Here is a 25390-nt window from a genome sequence, read left to right on the forward strand (position 1 = left end):
AGACGCTGTCAATTGAAACAGTGAAGGTTTTTACGTTTATTAGACATGATTACATTCATTCATTGATTTTCTTGTCAGCTTAGTACCTTTATTAATCTGGGGTCGCCACAGCGGAATGAACCGCCATTTATCCAGCGTGTTTTTATGCAGCGGATGCCCTTCCAGCCGCAACCCATCTCTGGGAAACATCCACAAACACTCATTCACACACACATTCACTCATACACTGGACAATTTAGCCTACCCAATTCACCTGTACCGCATGTCTTTGGACTGTGGGGGAAACCGGAGCAACCAGAGGAAACCCACGCAAAGGCAGGGAGAACATGCAAACTCCACACAGAAACGCCAATTGAGCTGAGGATCGAACCAGCGACCTTCTTGCTCTGAGGCAACAGCACTACCCACTGCGCCATTGCTGTACCATGATTACATTAGTTTGTGTTTATATTTTTAGTTTATTGTTTCTTGAAAAATGTTTAGAATGATAATAATAATGTCTATCCACATGAAACTGTGAAATGTGACATTCAGTGGAATTTGTTGTTCATCTAAAGTCATGTTTGATTACTTTATTTCTATAGTTTAAAATAAATAAACTAAATAATCGAATAGATCAGGTGCTTTTCTTCTTTTTTTTTTATATTTATGCTTGTTTATCATCTAAAGCCATTTTGTACATTGTCTGAAATAACTATAAAAACTATAATATGAAAGATATTGTTACTGTGAAATAAACTTTCTCATACCATGAGAGTTTTTTTGGTCATACTGCTCAGGCCTAATTTCCATGTTGGCTTTAAAAAAAATGAATCAATTGATGAATAAGTGAATGAATGAATCAGTGATTGAGTTCACGGGTTCACAGTTCATGCACTGTCAATTGTATCTGCTTATGTATGTAAACTTTTTTTGCCCTCGAGTCAGAGTCATTTGATTTTGATTATCTACTGATACCGAAATTTAATCTGATACTTCTATAATAGATAAAAAAGAATAAAATAAGAGCAAACCAACAGATCCAGGATGTTGGATTGTTGACCTTATTTTAACATTCAACTACTCTGTTAACAAACAGACCACTTCTGTGAGGTAGCTTAAACAATCAAGTCATAAATAACATCAATTCTTCACTTTTAGACTTCAGTGCAACAGTAAATCTAATATAAAACAAGCACCTCAAATTAAAATAGCCGGAAGGTAGTCCTAAGATGACACATCTCACAGTGTGCTATGACAATGTTGTCGTCATCAACTTTCTAATACCTCCAGACCGCAGACATACTCATGTTTTCCGCTTCAAGTTGCTTCTATGTTCTACTTTGCCGGTGTTGTGGCAAGAGGCGCACTCCTCCCGGAAATGCACCCCCTCTGAAATGTGCATTTATTAATTGAAATTGATAAAAAAAAACATATTTAATAATAGAGTTGGGACACTAGTGAGAGTGACTGAGGGGAGTTTCATGAATAGAACTGTTCCCTTGCAGAAGATGTAAAAATAGTAAATGAAATAGATTGACTTTAAATACCGTACCGATGAGATTAAGTAAATTGTTTGATGTGTGGTTTAGTTTAATACAACAACAACATATTTATGTGCTCCATGTAGCCTAAATATGTTTAATACCCACCAAAACGTCTAATTTTAGGCTACCCTACTGCAAATATTATTATATATATTTTTAAATATATATTTTTAGCCTTTTCTGCTTTGGTTAGATAGTGGAAGAGAGAGAGAGAGAGAGGAGGGGGGGGGGGGGGGGGGGGGGTAGAGTTGGGAAATGTCCTCGAGCCGGGATTAGAACTTGGGACACCCTGATGTGCTACTGCACCATAAGCTGGCGCACTAACCACTAAACTATTGCACCGACCAATATTATTATCATACATTTATTTGCAAACCTAGTGCATTTTAAAATGCATTTCACTTCTTGTCCTTGCTTTATCCATAAAAAAAAAATAATTTTACGTTTTAATCAATTATGGCCTCTGATTTTTTTGTTTTAAATGTAGACTGGGAATGTTAATGAAAGTCTATGGGGTGCATTTCTAACACCGGCATTTAACCAATAGCCTTTCTGCAACAAAGTGATGTCATGCTGCACACGTTGCTGTTTCTATTTGAAGTCTGAAACCGTGTGATCAGGCCTGACTTCCCATCACGTGATCGTCCACTTGCATCCATCAAAAAAAAAGATCATTATTAAAGCTGACATTACATTGTATAAACATCCTGTACAGATCAAGTCAGAATTATTAGCCCCCCTGTTTATTTTTTTTTTTTTACCCAATTTCTGTTTAACAGAGATTTTTTCCAACGCATTTCTAAGCATAATAGTTTTAATAACTCATTTCTGATAACTGATTTATTTTATCTTTGTCATGATGACAGTAAAAAATAATTCAACTAGATATTTTTCAAGACACTTTTATACAGCTTAGTGTCACTTAAAGGCTTAACTAGGTTAATTAGGTTAACTAGGCAGGATAGGGTAATTAGGCAAGTTATTGTATAACGATGGTTTGTTCTGTAGACTATCGAAAATAAATATAGCTTATAGGGGCTTATAATTTTGACCTGGTTATTAAAAAATTAAAAACTAATTTTATTCTAGCCAAAATAAAACAAATAAGACTTTCTCCAGAACAAAAATATTATCAGACATACTGTGAAAATTTCCTTGCTCTGTTAAACATAGTTTGGGAAATATTTAAAAAAGAAAATATATTCAAAAGGGGGCTATTAATTCTGACTTCAACTATATACAGTATGTGTTTATGATGTGGGGATTTTGTGTGTGGAGAATGGTTACTGAGTGCCTTGTGCTTTCGACAAAACTCAAAACACAGTTTTCACTAGTGACTATAGTTAATGGGTCTGTTATAAGCTCAACAAAAATATGCATTATCATTTGCTTTTCTCTGTGCTGCAACTAAAAAGGAAGTAAAAAGAAATCTGATACAACATAAAAATTGACACTTTCAACAATTTTATCTTGTGTTTTGCTTTAATCTCACATGAAGATGCACATTTTCTATCTTTGTCTTAAAGTTGTATGGTATTAATGATTAATAAATTTTAAATAATAAAATTATTTTTTGACCCTGATGGACGTGCTGTGCACTTGTTATGTTGATGTAGAGGAATTACATTGTTAAAATACCTCAATGTTCCTCATACTGAATAAAAACTTACCACTGAGAACTGTCCAGCTCAGACGTTGTTAGCATTTTGCTCTTCCAATGTTTTATCTGAATCATTGAATGAAGACTCAAGAAATGAGGTGATGTGAAATGTATATTATGAGAAAGCGAAAGTGTTTTTAATACTTCGATCAATGTAAACCTTTTGTTATAGACCTCAAAACCAGAACCTTTTAAATTACATAACAAACCCTTTATAGGGAAGTATTTAGAGGCTTCTCTCTAATATAATCTGTGCTTATTCTGTTAAAAATGTACTTTGCGTTTTCCTTTTCTTTTGTTTTTCCAGTCAGAATCAGTTTTCCATTGAGAATGTGCTGCAGTCATTTTTATTTCTTTCTTCATACTGACTTTTATCTGGTTGATTTCAGAGAGACCGGAATTTATAGAGATGAGTAAAAAGTCTTTTTTTTTTCCTCTGTAGGACAAGGACTGGGACCAAGCTGTCACATTTTTGCCTGCATCAGATCATAAAAAGATGGAGAAGAAAAAGGGCCCTGGGAAAATTGGGATCATTGTTGGTCTGGTGATCCTGGCAGCTGTTTTGGCTTTGATCATAGGGCTTGTGGTCTGGCATTTCCATTGTAAGTCAGAATGGCAAACATGTACAGCAAAACCTCAGTGACAACGTTTACATGCACATCAGTTATAAAATGTTTTGCCTTAATCTAAATAAGGAGATTATAATATGTCAAAACAAACTGAATTTAAATTGTGTTCATTTGAATTATCGACAATTGTAAATTAATAAATTAGAGTTTTTATATGCTGTTAAATTTTAGTATTTTAACAAACAAAATATCTACATTCTAGGAATTAAGAACACAAAAAAAGTTTGAAAATACATCTATAAAAAAACCTGCCTTGAAAGATTCTGTTGTCTTAAATTTCAAGTGTTCAATGTTCAAATTATAAAATTAAGAAATTTAAATGAAGAAATTCAAAACAATTTTTAACGGCATATAAAAATTCTGATTTATTAAATTACTATTGTCAACTATTAAAATAAACAATTGAAATTCAGATTATTTTGGCAGATTATTAGCTCCATAAAATAAGACAATAAGACAAGTCGCTTTTTGCATGTTACTTTCATGATCCCGTTTTACATGTTATAGCACATAATTCGATTCCTGTCATTGCGTCAAGTCGCTATACACACATTTTTTGACTTTAACTGCAGTTTGACACTGTCACTTTCATTCCGGATAATTTCCTGCATGCCGGCCGCGACAAACGAGTTATTGGATGCGAGTATGAACTGCTGGAAGAGTGTAGTTTTGATGGAATTTGATACCACACGCCGTATGCAAAAATTTAGCAATGCAGGTTTTTCTTACTGACTCGATAGGTGCAGAGAATAGTGTCATACAGCTGTGTGTGTTTGTGGACTATCTTGTCGCAAAATGCATTGGAAATCCTACTTGAAGGTATTAGTTTGATTGTGGTGTTTACATGTTGTACTGCACTTCAATGATGTGACTAAAATCGGCCACATGTCTTAGTTCGATTTCTGTTTAGTTTGATAATGACTTTAGTCAGATTAAAGCAATAAAAAATAACTGTTTACACGGTAGACTCTTAATCGAAGTATTGTCTTTGTAATGTTTCCTTTACTCACTTTATAATACTGGGGTGCCAGACAATATCTCTCCAATAAGTCAAACTAAAAAACTAACAATATAAGCAGGAAACCTTACAAAGGCCTGTTAGACTACTGTTCATACACAGACCCACAAGTTGTGATCATTGAGAAAAAAACACCCAACAATTCTCATCTTTTCCCACCATCAATCATGTTTAATTAAATCAGAAATCAAACAACAACAAACGCCGTCAGAGAAAACTATAACATCCTTAAAACAACGAACCGCAGTGTGGGTCTTCCATGCCCTGTATCACTTTTTCTCTCTCTCTCTCTTCCGTTCTTGCTCTTACTTCTCTGACACCAAGCTCTGCCCTCTTATCAAGGAACAGACGTCATCCATTATAAAAATACCCACTGAGAATGCTGCACTTACCACAATTTTATTTATGACATCGTCATATTTTAATCGTATTAAAATTGGATTATTGGTGTCCATGTAAACATACTCAATGACAGTGTTGGTCATGTGTTCATATATCGTTGCTTTCTGCAGTCCGGAATGATTTGAAGTTGCAGAAGATTTACACCGGCTCATTTAGGATAACAAATGAAGCTTTTGTGGATGCTTATGAAAACCCGCAAAGTCCAGAGTTTCAGAACTTGGCAGATAAAGTCAGTACTCAGGTAAGAATCAAAGTAAAACTGCTTTGTTTTCACAGAGCGATGATGACAGAGAAAAGATTTTAAACTGTTTTTTCTTTAATATTTAGCTGAAGTTGATGTACTCAGAATCTTCACAGCTGTCGAAATATTACGTCACTTCCAGAGTTCAAGCATTCAGGTACGTCTGTTGTCACCACCCACTTTTTTTTGCTTGCTTTTTGGCCATGGATCTACTCTTAACTGGTGTATACCATTTTTATTTTAACTAAACTGAATCATTTCTGTTGTTTTACTCTTCATGCCAATGCTTAAATAGAAAATATATGGGAAAATAATAGGTGAAAACGTCTTGTCGTCGATCCCAGTTGTAAGAGCAACAAGCAATAACTTGACTTCTAGTTGATCATTTGGAAAAGTTTTCAATGAATTATCTGTTGAGCTGCATTCTGATCATCACAAATACTGCAGAAGAACTACTGGAACCTGCACGTACCGGAGATTCTCACATAAATCAGTCAAGTTTGGTGAAGGAAAAATCATGGTTTAGGGTTACATTCAGTATGGGGGCGTGCAAGAGATCTGCAGAGTGGATGGCAACATCGACAGCCTGAGGTATCAAGACATTTGTGCTGCCCATTGCATTACAAACCACAGAAGAGGGCAAATTCTTCAGCAGGATAGCGCTCCTCATACTTCAGCCTCCACATCAAAGTTCCTGAAAGCAAAGAAGGTCAAGGTGCTCCAGGATTGGCCAGCCCAGTCACCAGACATGAACATTTATTGAGCATGTCTGGGGTAAGACGGAGGAGGCATTGAAGATGAGTCTTAATGAACTCTGGGAGTTCTGCATGAAAGCTTTCTTTGCCATTCCAGATGACTTTACTAATAAGTTATTCGAGATGTATGGATGCAGTCCTCCAAGCTCATGGGGTCAGACACAATATTCATTTTTCCACTGCACCATGACTTTATATTTTATACTTTACATTATTTCTGTTAAGTGACGAGACTTTTGTCTGAGCAAAGTCAGATTTTACTGTGAGTTCAAACTTTAGTATTTCTCACAAACGTTACATGAGATCTGCTTGCTTCATGTCTGTCACTGTGCTGTTTATCTGGCACAGCCATGTGAAGATTGAGGCACACTCTGACAGGCACGTGGGAACGGTGGGCGGGGAGAACTAGCATTAAGGGCACAGGCAACAAAAACAGCTACAGTGTGTTCAAAGCTGAAAATTCCAATATTCTGAAAGGTATAATGAATATTCTGATGGGTATTTTGAGCTGACGCTTTACAGACACATTCTGGAGACACAAAAGATGCATCTAAAATCTTGAAAATCGAGTAAAATTGGTGCCCTTTTAAGAAATGAACCGAAGCAAAAGTTTTTTTTTTTTAGCTTTAGGATGGCGAGCGATTGTAGATGACAGAAGTAGGAAACTCATTAATAATATAATAGTTTTTTTTTTAACAAAGCTTTATTTGTATTTGTATTTGTCAGTAGATTTTTCAATGTCTGAAATTCAAGCATTTAAAAACGTTGATATCAATGTAAATAGGATTTATTTTTCTGACGGTTCTTGCACTGTTAGATGCTCATACTCTTGAATGCTGCTTGTGTCCATCTCTCTGCAGTGAGGGCAGTGTAATAGCTTACTACGAGTCAGAGTTCGCAGTTCCAGCAGCACACGAAGCAGCAGTGGATCAGGCTGTGAGCAATTTAAGTGAAAAGTACAGTTCCGGTAAAGCACGCAAAGTTTCAGAACAACAAGGATCCCTGGTCCTGGATTCGGTTGTGTCTTCAGGTAATGTAGATTAATAGTATCTTCAATCACTGTTTAGTTTGGATAGATAGATGAATGTCACCAAATCATGTTTAGAAATGTATGTTTTTACTTTAGTTTTTGTAATTCTTTGCTTGTAAAATTATAAATAGTACAACTGTAATTTCCTTAAAAGTAATAGTAGTGTAATACAATTTATTTCAATGAAAATACATCATTTATGTATAAATAGACAGCAAATGTGACCCTGTATCACGAAACCAATCATGAGTGTCAATTTATTTTTAGATTTATTAATAAAAATAAAAGGTATAAAGAGGATTTCCATTGATGCATGGTTTTTAGGGTAGGATAATATTCGGCAGATACACAGCTATCTGGAATGTAATAGTTCATAAAATATCAAAATATTAAGGATTTTCTTTTTTGAAGTCTAAATTAAGTTCTTAGCAATGTACGATACTCATACAGAGTTTCAGTTTGGAGTTTTTTACTGTAGGAAATTTACAAAATGTCTTCATGAAACATTATCTTTACGTAATATTCTAATGACTTTTGGCATTTTACTTCATACAATGTATTTCTGGCTCTACCAGTGCCACTTTAGACCAGTGGTCCTCGACCACCAGGCCGCAGACTGGTACTCAAACACTGCAGTGCTGCAAATTGCTTCCATAAAAAAACTTGTATCAGAGCGATAGCAATGTTTTGTCAGCTTGTCATCCTCTGAGAAACCCCCAAATCCACAAAAAATTGTCAAGCGTTGATTGGTCCACTGTGATAAAAAGGTTGAGGACCACTGCTTTTTAGACTTTTTAGTTTTTGTGGTCCATGGTCAAAAATAATAATTTCAATAATAATACAATCATTATGGTCAATTGATTACATCATCATCATTTTGAATAATCCTCAAAATGTTATTTTTCTTTAATGCATTGTTAAAATTAGGGTGAATGTGTTAAAACAGTTATCCTAAAACATAGGTTACACTTCCACAGAATAAAAAATTAACCTGGTGCTTGACTGGTTTAAATAGTAAACTCTAGACTGCACACTATTATTGAACACTTGAAAGTCTGTGATACTGCAGCTAGGCATTGGACGATAACCGTTTTCAAGGTTTACTGTAGTTTGGAAAAGTTAAGGTTTTAAAACCGACAAAACTTTGCTATATTGTTCCTATGAAATATGGAAGGTTTTTTTTATTTACTTGTTTTTTTACAACTATTTTACTTTTTAGGGCAACAGTATCTCTAGTTGAAAAGCTCTACATCAAACCGTTGTTCCAAAATTTATAATCTTTAAAATACATATATAGTGTTTATTGGGTAAAAATGTTGTTGCCTTTATGCAGACATTTAGAAACATGTATATTTTAGAGCTGGGATCACTATACCGTGTAACTGTGATATTTTTATCCAAGGTTATCATGCCATTAGAATCTTACACCAGTCCATGCCTAACTGCAGCACAGATGCCTGTCTTCACCCTGACAGATTCATTATAACTCAATTCATATATTCATATATTTCAATCTTTCATCAACAGCTCTGGACAAACGTTTGATCTCAAAAGCCAGATGTAAGTTGGACCATTTCTCATATCTCATACTTCCTGTTCCAAAACCTAGTGAGCTGCCTTTATAGATATCCATTTACTGTATCAGAGGTTTGCTTTGACACAAAGGGTAAAACTTTAATTTTGGTGAATGAGCTCCAAAATGCTTCAGCCTTTTATACAGTATCCATGCTCATGGGCACAGGTGTTTGCCTTTTTAGTTAGATTAAAAATATATCTAGTACTGTTTTTACCAATATGGACCCAAACCATTGTAATAAAATGACTCTGCTGAACAACATTAAATGTTCAGTCATTCATTAATTTTCTACCGCTTTTCCGGGGCCGGGTCGCGGGGGCAGTAGTCTTAGGAGAGAACCCCAGACTTCCCTCTCTCCAAACACTTCCTCCAGCTCCACCTGAGGTGTTCCCAGGCCGGCCAAGACACATAGTCCCTCTAGCGTGTCCTGGGTCTTCCCTGAGGTCTCCTCCTGGTGGGACATGCCTGGAACACCTCCCCAGGTAGGCGTCCAGGAGACAGCCAAAACAGATGCCTAAGTCACCTCAGTTGACTTCTCTCGATGTGGAGGAGCAGCGGCTCTACTCGACCTCCTCCCGGGTGACAGAGCTCCTCACCCTATCTAGAAGGGTGCACCCTGCCACGCTGCGAAGGAAACTCATTTCGGCCGCTTGTATCTGAGATATTGTCCTTTCAGTCATGATCCAAAGCTCACAATGCGGTCGATGTACCGGTCTGTTGTGGTAAAGGAGCTGAGCCGAAAGGCAAACCACTTAATTAACCGGCCAATCCACCTTTCTTTTCTCATCTATGGTCATGTTCAACATTAAGGGCTCTATTTTGACGGCCCATGCGCAGAGCGCAAAACACAGGGCGCAAACGCTTTCAGGGTGTGTCAGAACGCATTTTTCTAATTTAAGGACGGGAAAATCTGCTTCGCGCCACGGCGCATGGTCTAAAAGGGTTGAGTTTATTTTCTTAATGAGTTATAGGTGTGTTTTGAGAATAGCCATAAGCGCATTTTGACGTAAAGTAAGTTCACTTTCGCTTTTGCTCTCGTGGATAGGGAAACCTTTACGCACAGACATCAATTAGCCTATAAATAATTAATTTCATTTGTTAAGCGCAAAGATTTGTTTCAAAACTATTTCTAAATTCAGTTCTAATTTCTAGCAAAGGAATAAATGAACAATAATGACCAAGTGTGCTCAAAATACTGAGTTATTTCCAAATACACCTGCCATGCCCCATATGGTCTAAAATTTGACAGGTGGACAAATCTAAGCTTGTTTTTAATAAAATAATAATAACATTATACAAAAGCAAAATGAATGAACTGAAAAAGCCTCCCGAGATGAAGAAAGTAAGGCAGTGGTTTTTAAATCTTCATGTAGGCTAGAAATTAATGTTTTATAATATTTTAATCATTTATATTTATATCCTGTATATATCCTTATTATATATATATATATATATATATATATATATATATATATATATATCCTTAAGATATTATATATTTTTCATATGTAAAGATATTTGCGTATTGCTCTACATCTTGTGTGTAGTGTGTAAGCCAGTGCGCCAGACAATAGACCGACTTTGTTCTGGTATAAAGATCCGACTATTTACAGTTTCTCAAAATAGCAATGCGCCAAAACACGCCTGCTTTTTTAGACCAGAACGCCTATGGGCGCACATTTGAGCGCAAATGCATTTGCTATTTAAACAGCGTGACGCAACACCTCAAAATGACCCTTGCGCCGAGCTAAAAGTAGCGAAAGAGTATTGCGCTGTGCCTTGCGCCACATTGCGCCAGGTGTATAATAGGGCCCTAAATGTAAATAGAGAAAAAGAAATCCCTTTGTTTTTTAAAGCAAAGTAATAAATCTTTGTTCATGAACTGGGCTTGTACACTTGTAAGGTAATAAATCTCTACAATCATGGGATATTTCAGGAAGCACAATTAAGTATAGCAGCGCATTTGTCTATCAGCACTTGGGCAGTTCGCCCAAGGTCTTCTAATCGAGGGCCATGGCTCCTAATCGGTGAAGAACGTCCTCCCTAACTTCGTCCGTTCTTCGATTGCAGTAATTCGTAAGGAATTTAAGTTGAGCCATGTCCTCCCTTACTGTAAGCATTAAACTGACCAGCCTCAGTAAATCGCCCTTGACCTTTACGAACAGTTGAAGACACCTCTTAAGCTTCTTCTTATCTTTAGGAAGCATATGATTATCAGAATATGTAAGTTATGTTTTGTGTCTCTTACACAAAATATAACTGGGCGTCAGGATTCTGCTTTTGTCGTGATGGAAGTTCAGTAGGTTTTGGATCATGACTTATTTCTTTAATATCATTGTTCTGTGTTTCTAATAATTAATGTGTTAAAATAACCTTTTGTTTTCTGAATGTTTAGCAAGTACAAGATACAACAAGCACACCAGCCGATTTGTCGAGGATATCATCTTTTCGCCAGGTTTTCCTGACTCCCCATATCCTTCAAACACCTTTGTGCAGTGGCAGCTTCGTGGAGACCCAGACCATGTGCTCAAGTTGACCTTCGACACTTTCAACCTCGAACAAAACTGCTCTAATGACTTTCTGAGAGTGTATGACTCTCTGGTCGCCCTGGACAAATTCATCATGGCAGAGTAAGGGGCTGATTACACCGAACGCACATTTTTTCTGTTCTGAATCACCTTGTATCTGCTTGCTAAGTCAGGATGTATGGAATACCATTTTAGTCACTACTGAGTTGAATTGAGGACGTATTAGTTTACAACCACTTTTTAGGCCCAATCCCAGTTCTCCCCCTTAGCCCTTCTATTGTTCCATTTCTCTTTAGCTTGAAGGCGTGAGGCTAACGGGGAAGGACTGGATACCCCTTAAAACTGATTTTTCAGGATCACACAAAAATTTGCCAGAATACACCATCTAGAGCTGTAATCGGGCCTTACAAGTTAGGCCTGATAGGGTCCGAGCCCGACAATTACATTTAGATTGACATCCTTATAAAGCCCGAAACCGTTTTATAGCCAACATTATTCAAATGTGCACATGCACACAGCTCTTTTGCCTTTTTTATGAATGAGTCTTTATATGTTTTTTAACATAATTTATTCTTAACAAATATTGTTATAGACCACTTGGAAGTTGGAACAAAGAAATTAAATAAGTCCTCTGTAACATCGTACCATCTCAGTTCTCTAAATAGGCCTAGGTGCACACACTTAGCCTTTAAAATAGCCGTCGGTGAAGCTGAATACTAAAATATTAATGCCAATATTAGCCTATATACTCTGTCTACATTATGATTTTATGGATTAATTAAAATTTATATATAATTTCAAAATATTTTCAGTGCATTCAGAGAGAGAGAGAGAGAGAGATCACATTACATATACGTTCTTTTACTCACCTCTTTCAGTGGATTTGTCCTTGTTTTTTTCCCCTGGTCTCCACTTTAAATCAAATATGCTTTTTCAGCATCCCTCAAATACATTTACATTTAGTCATTTAGCAGACGCTTTGATCCAAAGCGACTTACAAACGAGGACAAGGAAGCAATTTACACAACTATAAGAGCAACAATGAATAAGTGCTGTAGGCAAGTTTCAGGTGTGTAAAGAAAGTGTAAGAAGTAGGGATGGGAAGATTAATCGATATGTATCGATACGCGCTCATGCGCGTGCACGATGCGAGTGCATCGGTTGAGCAGCAGAGGATGAATGAAATTTTGGAAGCAAATCGAGATGCATCGGTTTTTGCGAGATGCATCGGTTTTTCCGAGATACAGCTTATATTTTTAATATAGAATGTATTTTTTATTTATTAACAAGTGTTGTCAACCTGTTTTTGGCGCATAATTTAATCGACCTACATAAAGTAAGCCTAACAGATTTGCGGATGTGTACACTTTCACTACAACTCAGTGTATCAGGTGTGCGGATGAAGCTAGTGGTGCGCCCTCAGAAAGCGCGAGAAGCAAAACAAACATTTTATTCCCCACTGAGTTTTAAATCTAAAGTATGGCAACATTATGGATTTAAGGATGGACGACAGGACAGATGCAATTTGCAAAAGTGTGCCGCGCATCTGTAAAATACGCGGGCAGTACGACTAATCTGAAATCTCACTTGAAGCGGCGCCACGGTGTTGTTGTGAAAGCTCCATCTTCCAGTGGACCTCTATTCTGCCGCCCTATGCGCGGATATAACTGAGGACGCGCCGGTGTCGCGGACCTCTATTCTGCCGCCCTATGCGCGGATATAACTGAGGACGCGCCGGTGTCGCGGACGTCTATTCTGCCGCCCTATGCGCGGATATAACTGAGGACGCGCCGGTGTCGCGGACCTCTATTCTGCCGCCCTATGCGCGGATATAACTGAGGACGCGCCGGTGTCGCGGACGTCTATTTTGCCGCCCTATGCGCGGATATAACTGAGGACGCGCGGGTGTCGCGGACCTCTATTCTTCCGCCCTATGCGCCGATATAACTGAGGACGCGCGGGTGTCGCGGACCTCTATTCTGCCGCCCTATGCGCGGATATAACTGAGGACGCGCGGGTGTCGCGGACCTCTATTCTGCCGCCCTATGCGCGGATTTAACTGAGGACGCGCGGGTGTCGCGGACCTCTATTCTGCCGCCCTATGCGCGGATATAACTGAGGACGCGGGTGTCGCGGACCTCTATTCTGCCACCCTATGCGCGGATATAACTGAGGACAAGCGGGCGCTGATGGAGGTGTCGCGGACATAACTGAGGATGCGGGTGGTAAGGTGGGGTGTTGCGGACGCCGCCCTCTCTATACTGCCGCCCTAGGCGGCCGCCTAGGTCGCCTCTATGGACGTGCCGGCCCTGTTCATCTGCAAAGATATTTATTCAGCCTAGTGTCACGGAGAACGAAGGTTTTGAACACCTCCTTCTGTTAATTTTTATTTAATTATAATAATAATAATATTAATAATAATAATGATAAAAATAATGGGTGTCACGGTGGCACAGTGGGTAGTTTGACCACCTCACAGCAAGAAGATTGCTGGTTTGTTATATTTTTATTAGCCTGTTGTTTACAGTGACAGTGATGTTTGAAAGCAGCATAACACTGCTAGTTCACGACCTTAAGTTTTGAATATTCAGTGGCAAAATATATCTTTGTAAAACTTGTTTTCATAGTTGAAAAGTTAAATCACAATTCTTGTTGTGCAATGCTCAACCTTTATGTTGAAAGAGTGCAAATATATATATTTTAATATATATTGCACTTATACATTCTGTTTATCTTGAAAATACTTAAATAATATGTGCTATATGTTCTAAAATGGCCCTCTACTGTAAACTGACACTCTGACTAATAATAATAATAATAAATAATAAATAATCAAATCAAACTCATTCAATGGCACAGCATCCTCTTTCACATAATCTCATAAACTTGATCTAATTAGTTAGTGCTGAATTATCGCATTGTATCGTGATATGGGTGTGAATCGTATCGTGTCGCATCGCAATATGTCACAAATGTATCGCTAATATATCGGATCGTATTCTTTATATCGAGATGCGTATCGGATCGGCATTATAGCTTAGATGCCCAACCCTAGTAAGAAGCAAAACATTAGTCACAATTTTTTTTTTTTTTTTTTTTGTAGTAGTTAATGGAGGAGCCAGAGAGGGAATTGCAGATTAGTATGGAAAGTGGAGACTAAATAGTTGAGTTTTTAGTCATTTCTTCAAAACAGCGAGTGACTCTACCGTTCTGATGCAGTTAGGGAGTTCATTCCACCAACTGGGCAGATTGAGCACGAGAGTTCGGGAAAGTGATTTCTTCCCTCTTTGGGGTGGAACCACGAGGCGACGTTCATTCACAAAATGCAAGTTTCTAGAGGGCACATAAATCTGCAGAAGTGAGAGCAGATAAGGAGCAAAGCCAGAAGTCGCTTTGTAAGCAAACATCAGAGCTTTGAATTTGATGTGAGCAGCAACTGGCAGCCAGTGCAAACGGATGAGTAGCGGAGTGACATGTGCTCTTTTAGGTTCATTAAAGACCACTCGTGCAGCTGCGTTCTGAAGCATCTGAAGAGATTTGATAGAGGTAGCTGGGAGCCCGGCTAGTAGAGAGTTATAGAGAGCCTTGTAGAAAGCCTTGTGGAAAGCCTTCCTTACTTTTTGTTTTGCAGAGGATTTGCCTTTTAATGTCTGAAGTAGACATGATAGCAAGTGGCATCTCCATTCTTCTTAGCGTCACACACAACAAAAAAAATAAACGCTTATGTACACTATGTTCATGTTTTAAATACAGACTCTTGGTTGTGCGAAAATATCACCAAACTGTTTCTGTTTACAAAATTCACACATGCAATTAATGTCACATGGTATACGGTTGTTCGTCGCACGCACTTACCTGTATTTAATAATATTGTAATAGTCATGATTTGTGAAGTCATATGGCTCCTGAAACAGCAACTACTAGTCTCTCCTCAATCTTTATAAGTCTCTGCAGCATCATATTGCAGCGTTACTTCATGTTCTGTTACGTTACATCATATTACCATAAGTAACGTTATGTCATGTTACGCCACGTCATGTCATGTTGCATTGTTACGTTATGTTATGTAGCTTTTTCTTGTACTGTATTTCTGTTTCTCTCAGAAAGTGTGGCTACTATTCTCCCAGCGATCCCTTATCCTTCATCTCATCCCGAAATGTTATGCTAGTCACACTGGTGACCAACGAAGAAGGGGCTTATCCTGGTTTCAGAGCCAGAGTCTCTCAAATTCAAGGTGAATCCTGGTTAGCTGTGCCAAAATAGACTTAACAAATATAGTTTGCCTTTTTAGGTATATTACTTTCTCCTTCTGTTTGTGCCCTGTTAACAGCAGTTACATGTGGTGGTAGGATGATTGGGAACAGTGGTATTTTTACATCTCCAAACTTTCCTGATTATTATCCCCCCAACATCACATGTCAATGGTACATCGAGGTAAGTCCTTAATTAGCATTTTATAGTAGTCAATGTCTTGTTTTTATATTGTTTCATGAGGACATATTGATCTATTTTTGTCTGAAGGTGCCTGCTGGTAAATTCATTAAGCTGAAGTTCCCCAAGATCATGGTTTCTACAGGTTCAGAGTGCCATGGAGATTTTGTGGAGGTTGTTGGTCAGAGGTCAGTAATTTAGAGCTTTTCTCTGAAATATTGTTGTACAACTCTTCGTCGATGTGATTAGTTGGGTGTTGTTCCTCGAAGCATATAACTGTATAGGATGTACAATTGAAATCAGAGTTATTCGCCCCCCCGTTTATTTTTTTTCTCCAATTTCTGTTTAATGGAGAGATTTTTTTCAACTCATTTCTAAACATTATAGTTTTAATAACTCATTTCTAATAACTGATTTATTTTATCTTTGCCATGATGACAGTAAATAATATTAGACTAGATATTTTTCAGGACACTTCTATACAGCTTAAAGTGACATTTAAAGGCTTAACTAGGTTAATTAGGATAACTAAGCAGGTTAGGTTAATTAGGCAAGTTATTGTATAACAATGGTTTGTTCTGTAGACTATCGATAAACATTTTAGCCTAAAGGGACTAAAAATTTTGTCCTTATAATGGCTTTTAAAAAATTAAAAACTGCTTTTATTCTAACCGAAATAAAACAAACAAGACTTTCTCCAGAAGAATAAATATTATCAGACATACTGTGAGAAATTCCTTGCTCTGTTAAACATTATTTGTGAAATATTTAAAAAAGAAAAAAAAGTTCAAAGGTGGCTAATGATTCTGACTTCAACTGTATATGCCAGTGGTTCTCGACTGGTTTTTGCATGGTCATCAAGCCGCGACCCAAATTTTTAGGAAATATAATATAATTTTAGGAATTATAATTCATTTGTATTTATCTGTTAACATACACAAGTAGTGACAGATAAATCATAAGAAAATCACCAAGACTTACAAATGAATAAATAAAATATTTTATTGCTGTCATTTAACAAAATGTATCAAATTATAGTAATATTACAGAGTAAAAACGTCAAATACTGTAAACAGTGGTTAGGGTAAGGAAAGGTTCAGTTACTATTAACTAAACTGAACTGTTGATAAAACATTAACACTGATCCTGTTGAACAGAACAAACCAGCAAATTAAAGTAAAATTATTAAAATAATCATAACCATTTTTATAATAATCACCAGTTATTTGCTCTTCTGCTTTTGTGTGGGCTTTCTTGGTCTTTGCTACACGAGGAGCACAGTAAGATGCGTGAAGTGCCTGTACTTGTTTAAACATGAAGATGTTAGGCACTTCTCAGCTATTGGAGTCATCTCTGAAAATAGTCCACAGGTTTGTCCTTACAACTGGGATGTTTGAGGTTTTAGACCTTTTTTGTCGTTAATATAAGTAAATCCACACTTTACATATTTGGGGTCATATTTGTAGTATTTGACATATTTGTTGCCATAATTAAATTAAATTTCACATGTCAAACAGTAGGGTTCTCACGCGCACATTTCAAAATAAAAGTCCAATATAAGCAAATTAAGTTACAAATTAATCTTTTGTTGTTTTTTTGACCACACACTTCGTGACCCGCTGAAAATAGTCCCGCGACCCACTTTTGGATAGCGACCCACCAGTTGAGAAACACTGGTATATGCAATGGTTATGTCTGGTCCTCAAATATGTTTGGCTGATAAGTCTACCGAGCCATGCAGTAGTCTACCGATAAGATCATAAGAACTGCTTTACAGTTAGTGGTTCTTTATTTTTACAGAGAATGTGATGGCAAAGGAGAATATTGATAGACTGGTTTAATTAACCTGTTTACAGAGCTTTGGCAAATGCTACTGTTGTTGTGTTAGTAGTTTGAGTTTTTTAGGTGATAATGTTCATCTGTATAATGTTAATGTAAATTTATCAGAGATCAGCTTTATCTCTGTCAGCTCTTCTGGAATCTGCAACTGGCTTTCATGTTGGTTTGTGTAGTTGAAAACGTGATGTTGTTTATTTTGTGTTTTAGGCCTGCACAATTTAGAGAAGTAATCTAACTGCGATTTTAATCTGATCAAAATTGCAATTTAAAGTGTGATTTACTACCATTTCTGCATCACCCTACTCAATCAGCTGGAGATTTTATGTATATGTTTATTTGTTTCTTTTCAGCAAACTTTGTGGGCAGCAGTTAAACACAATAGTTACGGTCAACAGTAACACCGCGACTGTGCGGTTCGTCTCGGACTCATCAAATGTAGATCGTGGTTTTTCTGCCACTTTTGAAGATTATTCACCCAGTGACCGTAAGTCAAGATCCAAGGATGGTTAACCTAAAATGATTTATTCATTGTGCATGGAAGTGTACGAAAGTTAATTGTTTTTTGGTTCAAATACTGAATTTTAAGTCTAATATGTAAAGTAACTCTTCTTGATGCCAGTTTGTATAAATTACGCATTTGTCCTCTGAACAGTGAAGTGACCAAGCATAAAAGAGTGTTGTTAATTCTATGTTTGCTGGAAATTAAACTTAAAAAAAGACAAAAGTGGATAAAGCGAATGACCTCTTGAGATAAATTCTACTCAATTTTTTTAACACTAAATTCATATTTTTATTTATTACATTCAGATATCTGGAAAGTGTTTTTTGACTTTTAGGAGAGTCTAGATCACTCTTTTTGTTGAATTTCTTGATATTAATAGTGTATTATTGACAAGTACACTCACTGGCCACTTTATTAGGTACACCTTACCGCTTATTCCTCCAGAACTGCCTTAATCCTTCGTAGCATAGATTCAACAAGGTAGTGGAAATATTCTTCAGAGATTTTGGGTCCATATTGACATGATAGCATCACACAGTTGCTGCAGATTTGTCGGCTGCACATCCATGATGTGAATCTCCCGTTCCACTACATCCCAAAGGTGCTCTATTGGTTTGAGATCTGGTGACTGTGGAGGCCATTTGAGTACAGTGAACACATTGTCATGTTCAAGAAATCAGTCTGAGATGATTCACGCTTTGACATGGTGAGTTATCCTGCTGGAAGTAGCCATCAGAAGATGGGTTACACCAGGGGTGTCCAAAGTGGGTCCTGGAGGGCCGGTCGCCTGCTGACTTTAGCTCCAACTTGCTTCAACACACCTGCCTGGAGATCTTCTTGTATACCTAGTAAGAGCTTGATTAGCTGGTTCAGGTGTGTTTGATTGGGGTCGGAGCTAAACTCTCCTGGACACCGGCCCTCCAGGACCGAGTGTGGAGATACATGGGTTACACTGTGGTCATAAAGGGATGGACATGGTCTGCAAAAATGCTCAGGTAGGCTGTGGCATTGACATGATGCTCAATTGGTTGTTGCTGTAGCCCATCCGTCTCAAGGTTGAACATGTTGTGCATCCGTTCAGAGATGCTCCTCTGCAGACCTCGGTTGTAAAAAGTGGTTATTTGAGTTACTGTTGCCATTCTATCAGCTGGAACCAGTCTGGCCATTCTCCTCTGACCTCAGGCATCAACAAAGCATTTGCACCCACAGAACGGCCACTCACTGGATATTTCCTCTTTTTCAGACCATTCTCTGTAAACCCTAGAGATGGTTGTGCGTGAAAATTCCAGTAGATCAGCAGTTTCTGAAATACTCAGACCAGTGCGTCTGGCACCAACAAACATGCCACTTATAGTCACTTAAATCACCTTTTTTCCCCATTCTGATGCTCGGTTTGAACTGCAGCAGATCATCTTAATCATGTCTACATGCCTAAATGGATTGGTTGCTGCCATGTGATTGGCATGTGAAACTTGCGTTAACAAGCAGTTCGACAGTCGTACCTAATAAAGTGGCCGGTTAGTTCATGTTATTGCTGTATTTCAATAATGTCATTATTAATATTATTGTTTTTTTATTCAAATATATATGTTTTTTCTAACTGTATGGAGTCCTTTAAGTGTAATATTATTATTATTATTATTATTATTATTATTATCATCATTTATTATTAATATTTTTTTTCTTGTTAAACTATTCAGTTTTAAAATTAAACCATTGTCTTAACCTTAACTTATTGTTTAAAAATAAAAATTGTCAGTCAAAAAAAAAGGTAACTTGTAAAAGCTATTAAATTATTGGTCACAGTTGGAGTAGTAGACATGTGAAAACCCTGACCTACTGATGTCAGTGTTGGTCTTGTCACCGTTTCTAAAGTGTTCAGTGTAAACATACAGAAGTTAGTTTGGAGCAACATTCATTATTATTATTTTTTTTTATCTCAGCCTGTCAAGATCTGTTCCTTTGCAACAACAAACGGTGTGTGAAACCATCCATGCGCTGTGACGGCTGGAACGACTGCGGTGACACCAGCGACGAGCAGAACTGCCGTAAGTTGTTCAGTGAACCTGGTCTTCAACCACACACAATTGCACACTTGCTCTGGAAATCAGAGCTTGCATATATACTTATTAAAACTCATGGATGGTTCTGCTTTCAGAATGTGACGCAAAGATGATCCAGTGCAAAAACGGTTTGTGTAAGCCCATGTTTTGGCGGTGCGATGGCGTGGACGACTGTGGCGATTCTACAGATGAACTCAACTGTGGTAAAACTGCTCCCTTCCTCTCTCACTATCTTTCCTCACTTTTCACTTGTTCTTTATATTACTGCATCCACAATGTGGAAAAAGCTGCCTCCATTGGTGATACAAGTAAAAGTCACAATAGAAAGCATACAAATGTTCGTAATGCCATTATTTTCTTTATTTATTAATATTTTTGTGTAATGAAATAATGTTAGGTAACCCAGTCATATAGAGTAAGTCAAGAAAAGACAAACATAAAAGGGTTATTCTAGTATACTAGATGTTTTCCCAAACTTTTTAGCCTGTGATCCCCAAAACAGCAATGCCAGTGACTCCCAACGCCCAATAATGGTGGTTTTAAATCTATAAACCTTGCACAAAACAGCACGTGCATAAGTCGTGCATAATTGTTTAATTTTGGTGACCAGTACTCCCGAACATCGTCCATGTTCAGTAGTGGCCTGTGTTTATTTTTAATGTTTGTGAGTGCCATTAAGGTGTCAAAGTTTAACCTGGTGCTATATGCTTATTTCATGTGGCCGCCATTTTAAAGAACCAAAGTGAGGCTGCGGTGGGAAGAAACCTGGAAGTGTAGGACCTGGACTGTAAACATTGCAGTAACATGCTGTGCACTACAAACCTCCAGCTGTTGCCGACATTTCAAAATGCAGAAAACATCACTTTAAAATCATTTAGTTAAGTTTAATTTAAACAATTAAAAGCAATTTAGCATCAAACAACATCACAATCTTTGTAAGAGTAATATGCTCAAGTGTCCTCCTAGGCTTCAGTTAATGGCACCAGTTAAACACCGTGGGGACGCTTTCCTGCTTCAGCCTATGTAAGCCTATGAACACCAGAACCTAAAATCTCTTTAATTGTTAAAGTTATTTATCAAATTATTTTCAGTCATTTTATCTTGAAATCTGATGCTCAGCAGGTCCCCAGGGACCGTCGTCTCTTTCTTTCTTCCTCATTCTCTGTGACCAAAATGCATTCACAGCTTGTTTGACATAGTTGTTCTCTTTTCTGGCAGGATGTAGAGCTGATCAATTTAAGTGCAAGAACGATAAATGCATCTCAGAGAAGCAGAAGTGTGATGGCAAAGATGACTGTAATGATGGCTCGGATGAAGAGGGCTGTGCAAGAACTGGTATGTCGGATAATAAACGTGTATAATATATATAGGGAGAGCATTTTGATTAGATGGGTTTTCCTTTTTGGAAAAGCACTTAAAACTTTGTTTAAGGCAGTTTTAAAAACTCACCTGCTCTTGGTTATCACAGAGTAAAATTAGCTATATACACCAAAATCTGTGTTGTACAAGGCTGTAAACAATTTATTATGTTGCTGTAAAGTTGGTCATTTTAACATTGGAGTCAATGGAAATGTGCTCTGTGTTGGAGCCAGTCCTAGTGGCCTTTTAGTGAATTGCAGTTTCAGATACATCTGATCGGTTTCACGAGGGAAAGCGGGAGGTTGTCGCTTGTTTTTATATTATATATTATTATTCTTTCTGATGTATTTTTATTGTTGTCAATCTATGTATTATGAAGATGGATTGAAGCTGATATGCCAATAAACTCTAATCTCTCTCTTTTAAAATAGCATAAAATTGTGGCTCTTTAACAAATTACAAGTCAAAAATGCTCTGTTATCTTCTATTTACCACTGATGGTCTTTCTTTCCTGCAGATTCATGTTTAGTCTCAACATTTTTATGCGGAAATAGCAAATGCATCACCAAACCGAACCCGGAGTGTGATGGACAAGATGACTGTGGCGACAACTCAGACGAGTCTAACTGCAGTGCGTGCCCACTTTGTGTATCTTCTTAAGGTCCTCATGTCAGTTCCTCAACTTCACACTAAAGTTTTACTAAATGATTTTCTCTTCTAGACTGTGGCACAAAGGCATATAAGAAGTCTCGTATTGTGGGCGGGCAGGACGCATTTGAGGGCGAGTTTCCTTGGCAGGTCAGCCTACATATTAAAAACATCGCTCACGTCTGCGGTGGATCCATCATCAACGAACGCTGGATTGTGACGGCTGCCCACTGTGTGCAAGACGACGTCAAAATCAAGTAAATTTCCTTTCTTTTATTTATTCTCTTACCTCAGGGGTGTCAAACTCAATCCCTGGAGGGCCGAAGCCCTGCACAGTTTAGTTCCAACCCTGCTCCAACACACTTACCTGTAGGTTTCAAACAAGCCTGAAGGACTCAATTAGTTTGATCAGGTGTGTTTAATTAGGGTTGGAACAAAACTGTGCAGAGCTGCGGCCCTTTTGGAACTGAGTTTGGCACCTGTGCCTTACTTATATCTGCAGATTTTGCTTAAAAACTATGTGCAATCCATGAGTTACCTGTATATTGGCTGTATTAAAATGTTGAATTATTTTTGGAATCTTACCATGTTTATGAAATAAATATCGTATATTAAATATAAAAGTAAATACAGTATATCAACCACATTGCACTGCTACGAGTGTGATACTGCATTTATACAACTGTTCGACTGCATAATCGTGTGTATAAAAAGAAAATCACAGAGTCTAAAAACCCTGAAACAGAACGTTGTATGAGGAACAGAGGTGGGTAGAGAATTCAAAATCTAAACTCAAGTAATAGTACATGTACTTGTGGAAATTTTTACTCAAGGTAAAGTAACTATCTTAAAAGTTACTCGAGTAAGAGTAAAAAAAGTATCTGATGAAAAAATTACTCAAGTAAATAGTTACTTTTCATTATATATACTGTATATACAGCTGAAGTCAATGTAATTCGCCCTCCTGAGAGTTTTTTTCTTTTTCAAATATTTCCCAAATGATCTTCACGGCATTTCTTCCTTTAAGGGCTTTTAGTTTTTCTCGTCTAAGGGCTCATTATGCGGTCTCTGTCGCCATCTTGTGGATGGACAATGTCAGCCGTCTTTGCTCTGCTCAATGACAGGCTGATGGCTGCCGAAGCGCTGTTTCTCAGAAATTAACATTTTTTAAAATAGACACTATCCTTTTAAAGAAACTGCATAGTTCCAATCTAAACAACAACAAAAAAAAAAGCCTCAAAAGTACATTTATGTTGTCTTAACAGCTGTAATATTTGTCAAACTATAGTGAGTTTATTCATCTGCTGTCACTATGTGGGTGGAGTAATACAGAAGGGTGAAAAAGCTGTGCGAGTGCTGATATTGCAGAATATTATACTGATATCAGCCAATCAGATTCGAGAACCAGACAGAACCTTTGTACACACACACATATGTACATACATTTTATATATATATATATATATATATATATATATATATATATATATATATATATATGTATGTGTGTGTGTGAGTGTAATCTTTAAACATTTTTTAATTAAAGAATTATTGAAAATATATTTAGTTGTTTCAATTTAGTAGGCCTGTAACAAAATGGAACACTATTATATTAAATAAATAGCAAAATAAGAAAATCAGTGATATTTATTTTAAACCAAATTTGTGGAAAATCACAATTTTACTTTTCGTTCAGTTGGTTATAAATTATACAAAGTATTTTATATCGAAGTGTATATTTGAGGGTTTTATTTCATAGTTTTTAATATTGTTTTATTAAAAGCATATTGATTATTTTTTTTAAAGTAGTGTTGACTTCAAGTGAGAATCTAATGGGACTCAAGACTATTATAATCCATTATATTTACCATATTTTACACATTTACACTGAAAGAGAAACATGCATATCTTGTGAATTCTCAGGTATTCTCAGCCAGGCACGTGGGAAGTATTTTTGGGTCTTCATTCACAAAAAGATAAATTGACGGCAACAAAGAGATTGCTCAAGCAAGTCATTCCTCATCCATATTACAACGCCTACACCTATGACAACGACATCGCCCTGATGGAGATGGAATCGCCCGTGACCTTCAGCGACACCATTCGACCTGTTTGTTTGCCCACTGCCACGGACACTTTCCCTGCAGGGACATCTGTCTTTATCAGTGGCTGGGGCGCCACTAGAGAAGGAGGTCAGCAAAAAAGCTTAGAACTCATAACTTTGTCCTGGTGTGTGATTTCATTAGTAATGGGTGTGTTCATGTTTATTAAAGGCTCCGGAGCGACGGTGCTGCAGAAAGCAGAGGTTCGCATCATCAACAGCACCGTGTGTAATCAGCTGATGGGGGGTCAGATTACATCCCGCATGACGTGTGCTGGCGTTCTCTCAGGAGGAGTGGATGCCTGTCAGGTGGGTTATAACTGAGTCTTTTAGTACTTCACCATAGATCAGTGGTCAGTGATGGCTCGTTTCCACTGACTGGTACATTACGGTACAGTTCGGGTTGGTACGGGTCACCTTTATCAGGCTTGCGATTCCCCTACCAAGGGTATCCTTTTGGTGGGTGTGGTGTACGACAAAGTTTCAGTCGACGTCATTCTCGCTCAAGAAATTGTCTACAGTAAAGCTGTATAGGTTGCTTATCATATGAGAAGCAGTTCTCAAAAAACAGATGCTTTATACACACAAATACTTGTGTATAAATGTTTATTACTAACCTTTCTATGAACATGATTTGATTATAACAGATCAATGACAGTGCGAAACAGGCTACTGTAAAGTCTGCAGTTAAATAAAGCTCTTATCTGTTTCCGGCTTCTCTATTGATTTTTCGTGCTTCACTTTTATGTTTGTCAGTGTCTGACAGGATCGGGTTTCAAAAGCACGTCAATACTCAAGCGCACGTTGTTGTCATCAGCTCAAGAAGTTTGTTATTTCAGATATAAAAGCGCGGCGAGCGCAAGCAAGAAAGCGAAAGCGCTTGCGCATCAGACTGGCTTGTAAAAAACTAAGGGGCACAGAGTAAATCTGCTCTTATTTTGGCCATTCTGGCTGTTGATTAAGACGACAACAAGGCTTGTTTGAGCCCAGGTCGACCATAGCCCGTCTATATTTAATTGCGCTGTAATCTTCTCGGCTGTGTTGTTTAAACCTGGCGGATCCTTTGTTTTCATTCTGGCTTG

At 37.5% G+C, this 25390-nt stretch overlaps 1 protein-coding gene across 4 annotated transcripts in view; it reads left to right on the top strand.

Moving 5' to 3' along the window:
- Window positions 1–25390, top strand: part of st14a (ST14 transmembrane serine protease matriptase a) — a 32410-nt gene that overhangs the window by 3700 nt on the left and 3320 nt on the right. For 2 of the 4 annotated variants that reach the window (XM_021467702.3, XM_068214837.1), the window contains exons 3-19: window positions 3629–3788; window positions 5346–5476; window positions 5563–5633; window positions 7092–7261; window positions 8789–8821; window positions 11233–11467; window positions 15469–15599; window positions 15699–15799; window positions 15887–15984; window positions 17986–18119; window positions 20081–20185; window positions 20296–20403; window positions 21419–21535; window positions 22077–22190; window positions 22281–22464; window positions 24131–24399; window positions 24481–24617. In XM_021467702.3, coding sequence (XP_021323377.1) covers window positions 3629–3788; window positions 5346–5476; window positions 5563–5633; window positions 7092–7261; window positions 8789–8821; window positions 11233–11467; window positions 15469–15599; window positions 15699–15799; window positions 15887–15984; window positions 17986–18119; window positions 20081–20185; window positions 20296–20403; window positions 21419–21535; window positions 22077–22190; window positions 22281–22464; window positions 24131–24399; window positions 24481–24617 — 2298 coding nt within the window. 4 annotated transcript variants of the gene reach the window in all.

Source organism: Danio rerio, chromosome 18, assembly GCF_049306965.1.
Source record: "Danio rerio strain Tuebingen ecotype United States chromosome 18, GRCz12tu, whole genome shotgun sequence".
Taxonomy (NCBI): domain Eukaryota; kingdom Metazoa; phylum Chordata; class Actinopteri; order Cypriniformes; family Danionidae; genus Danio; species Danio rerio.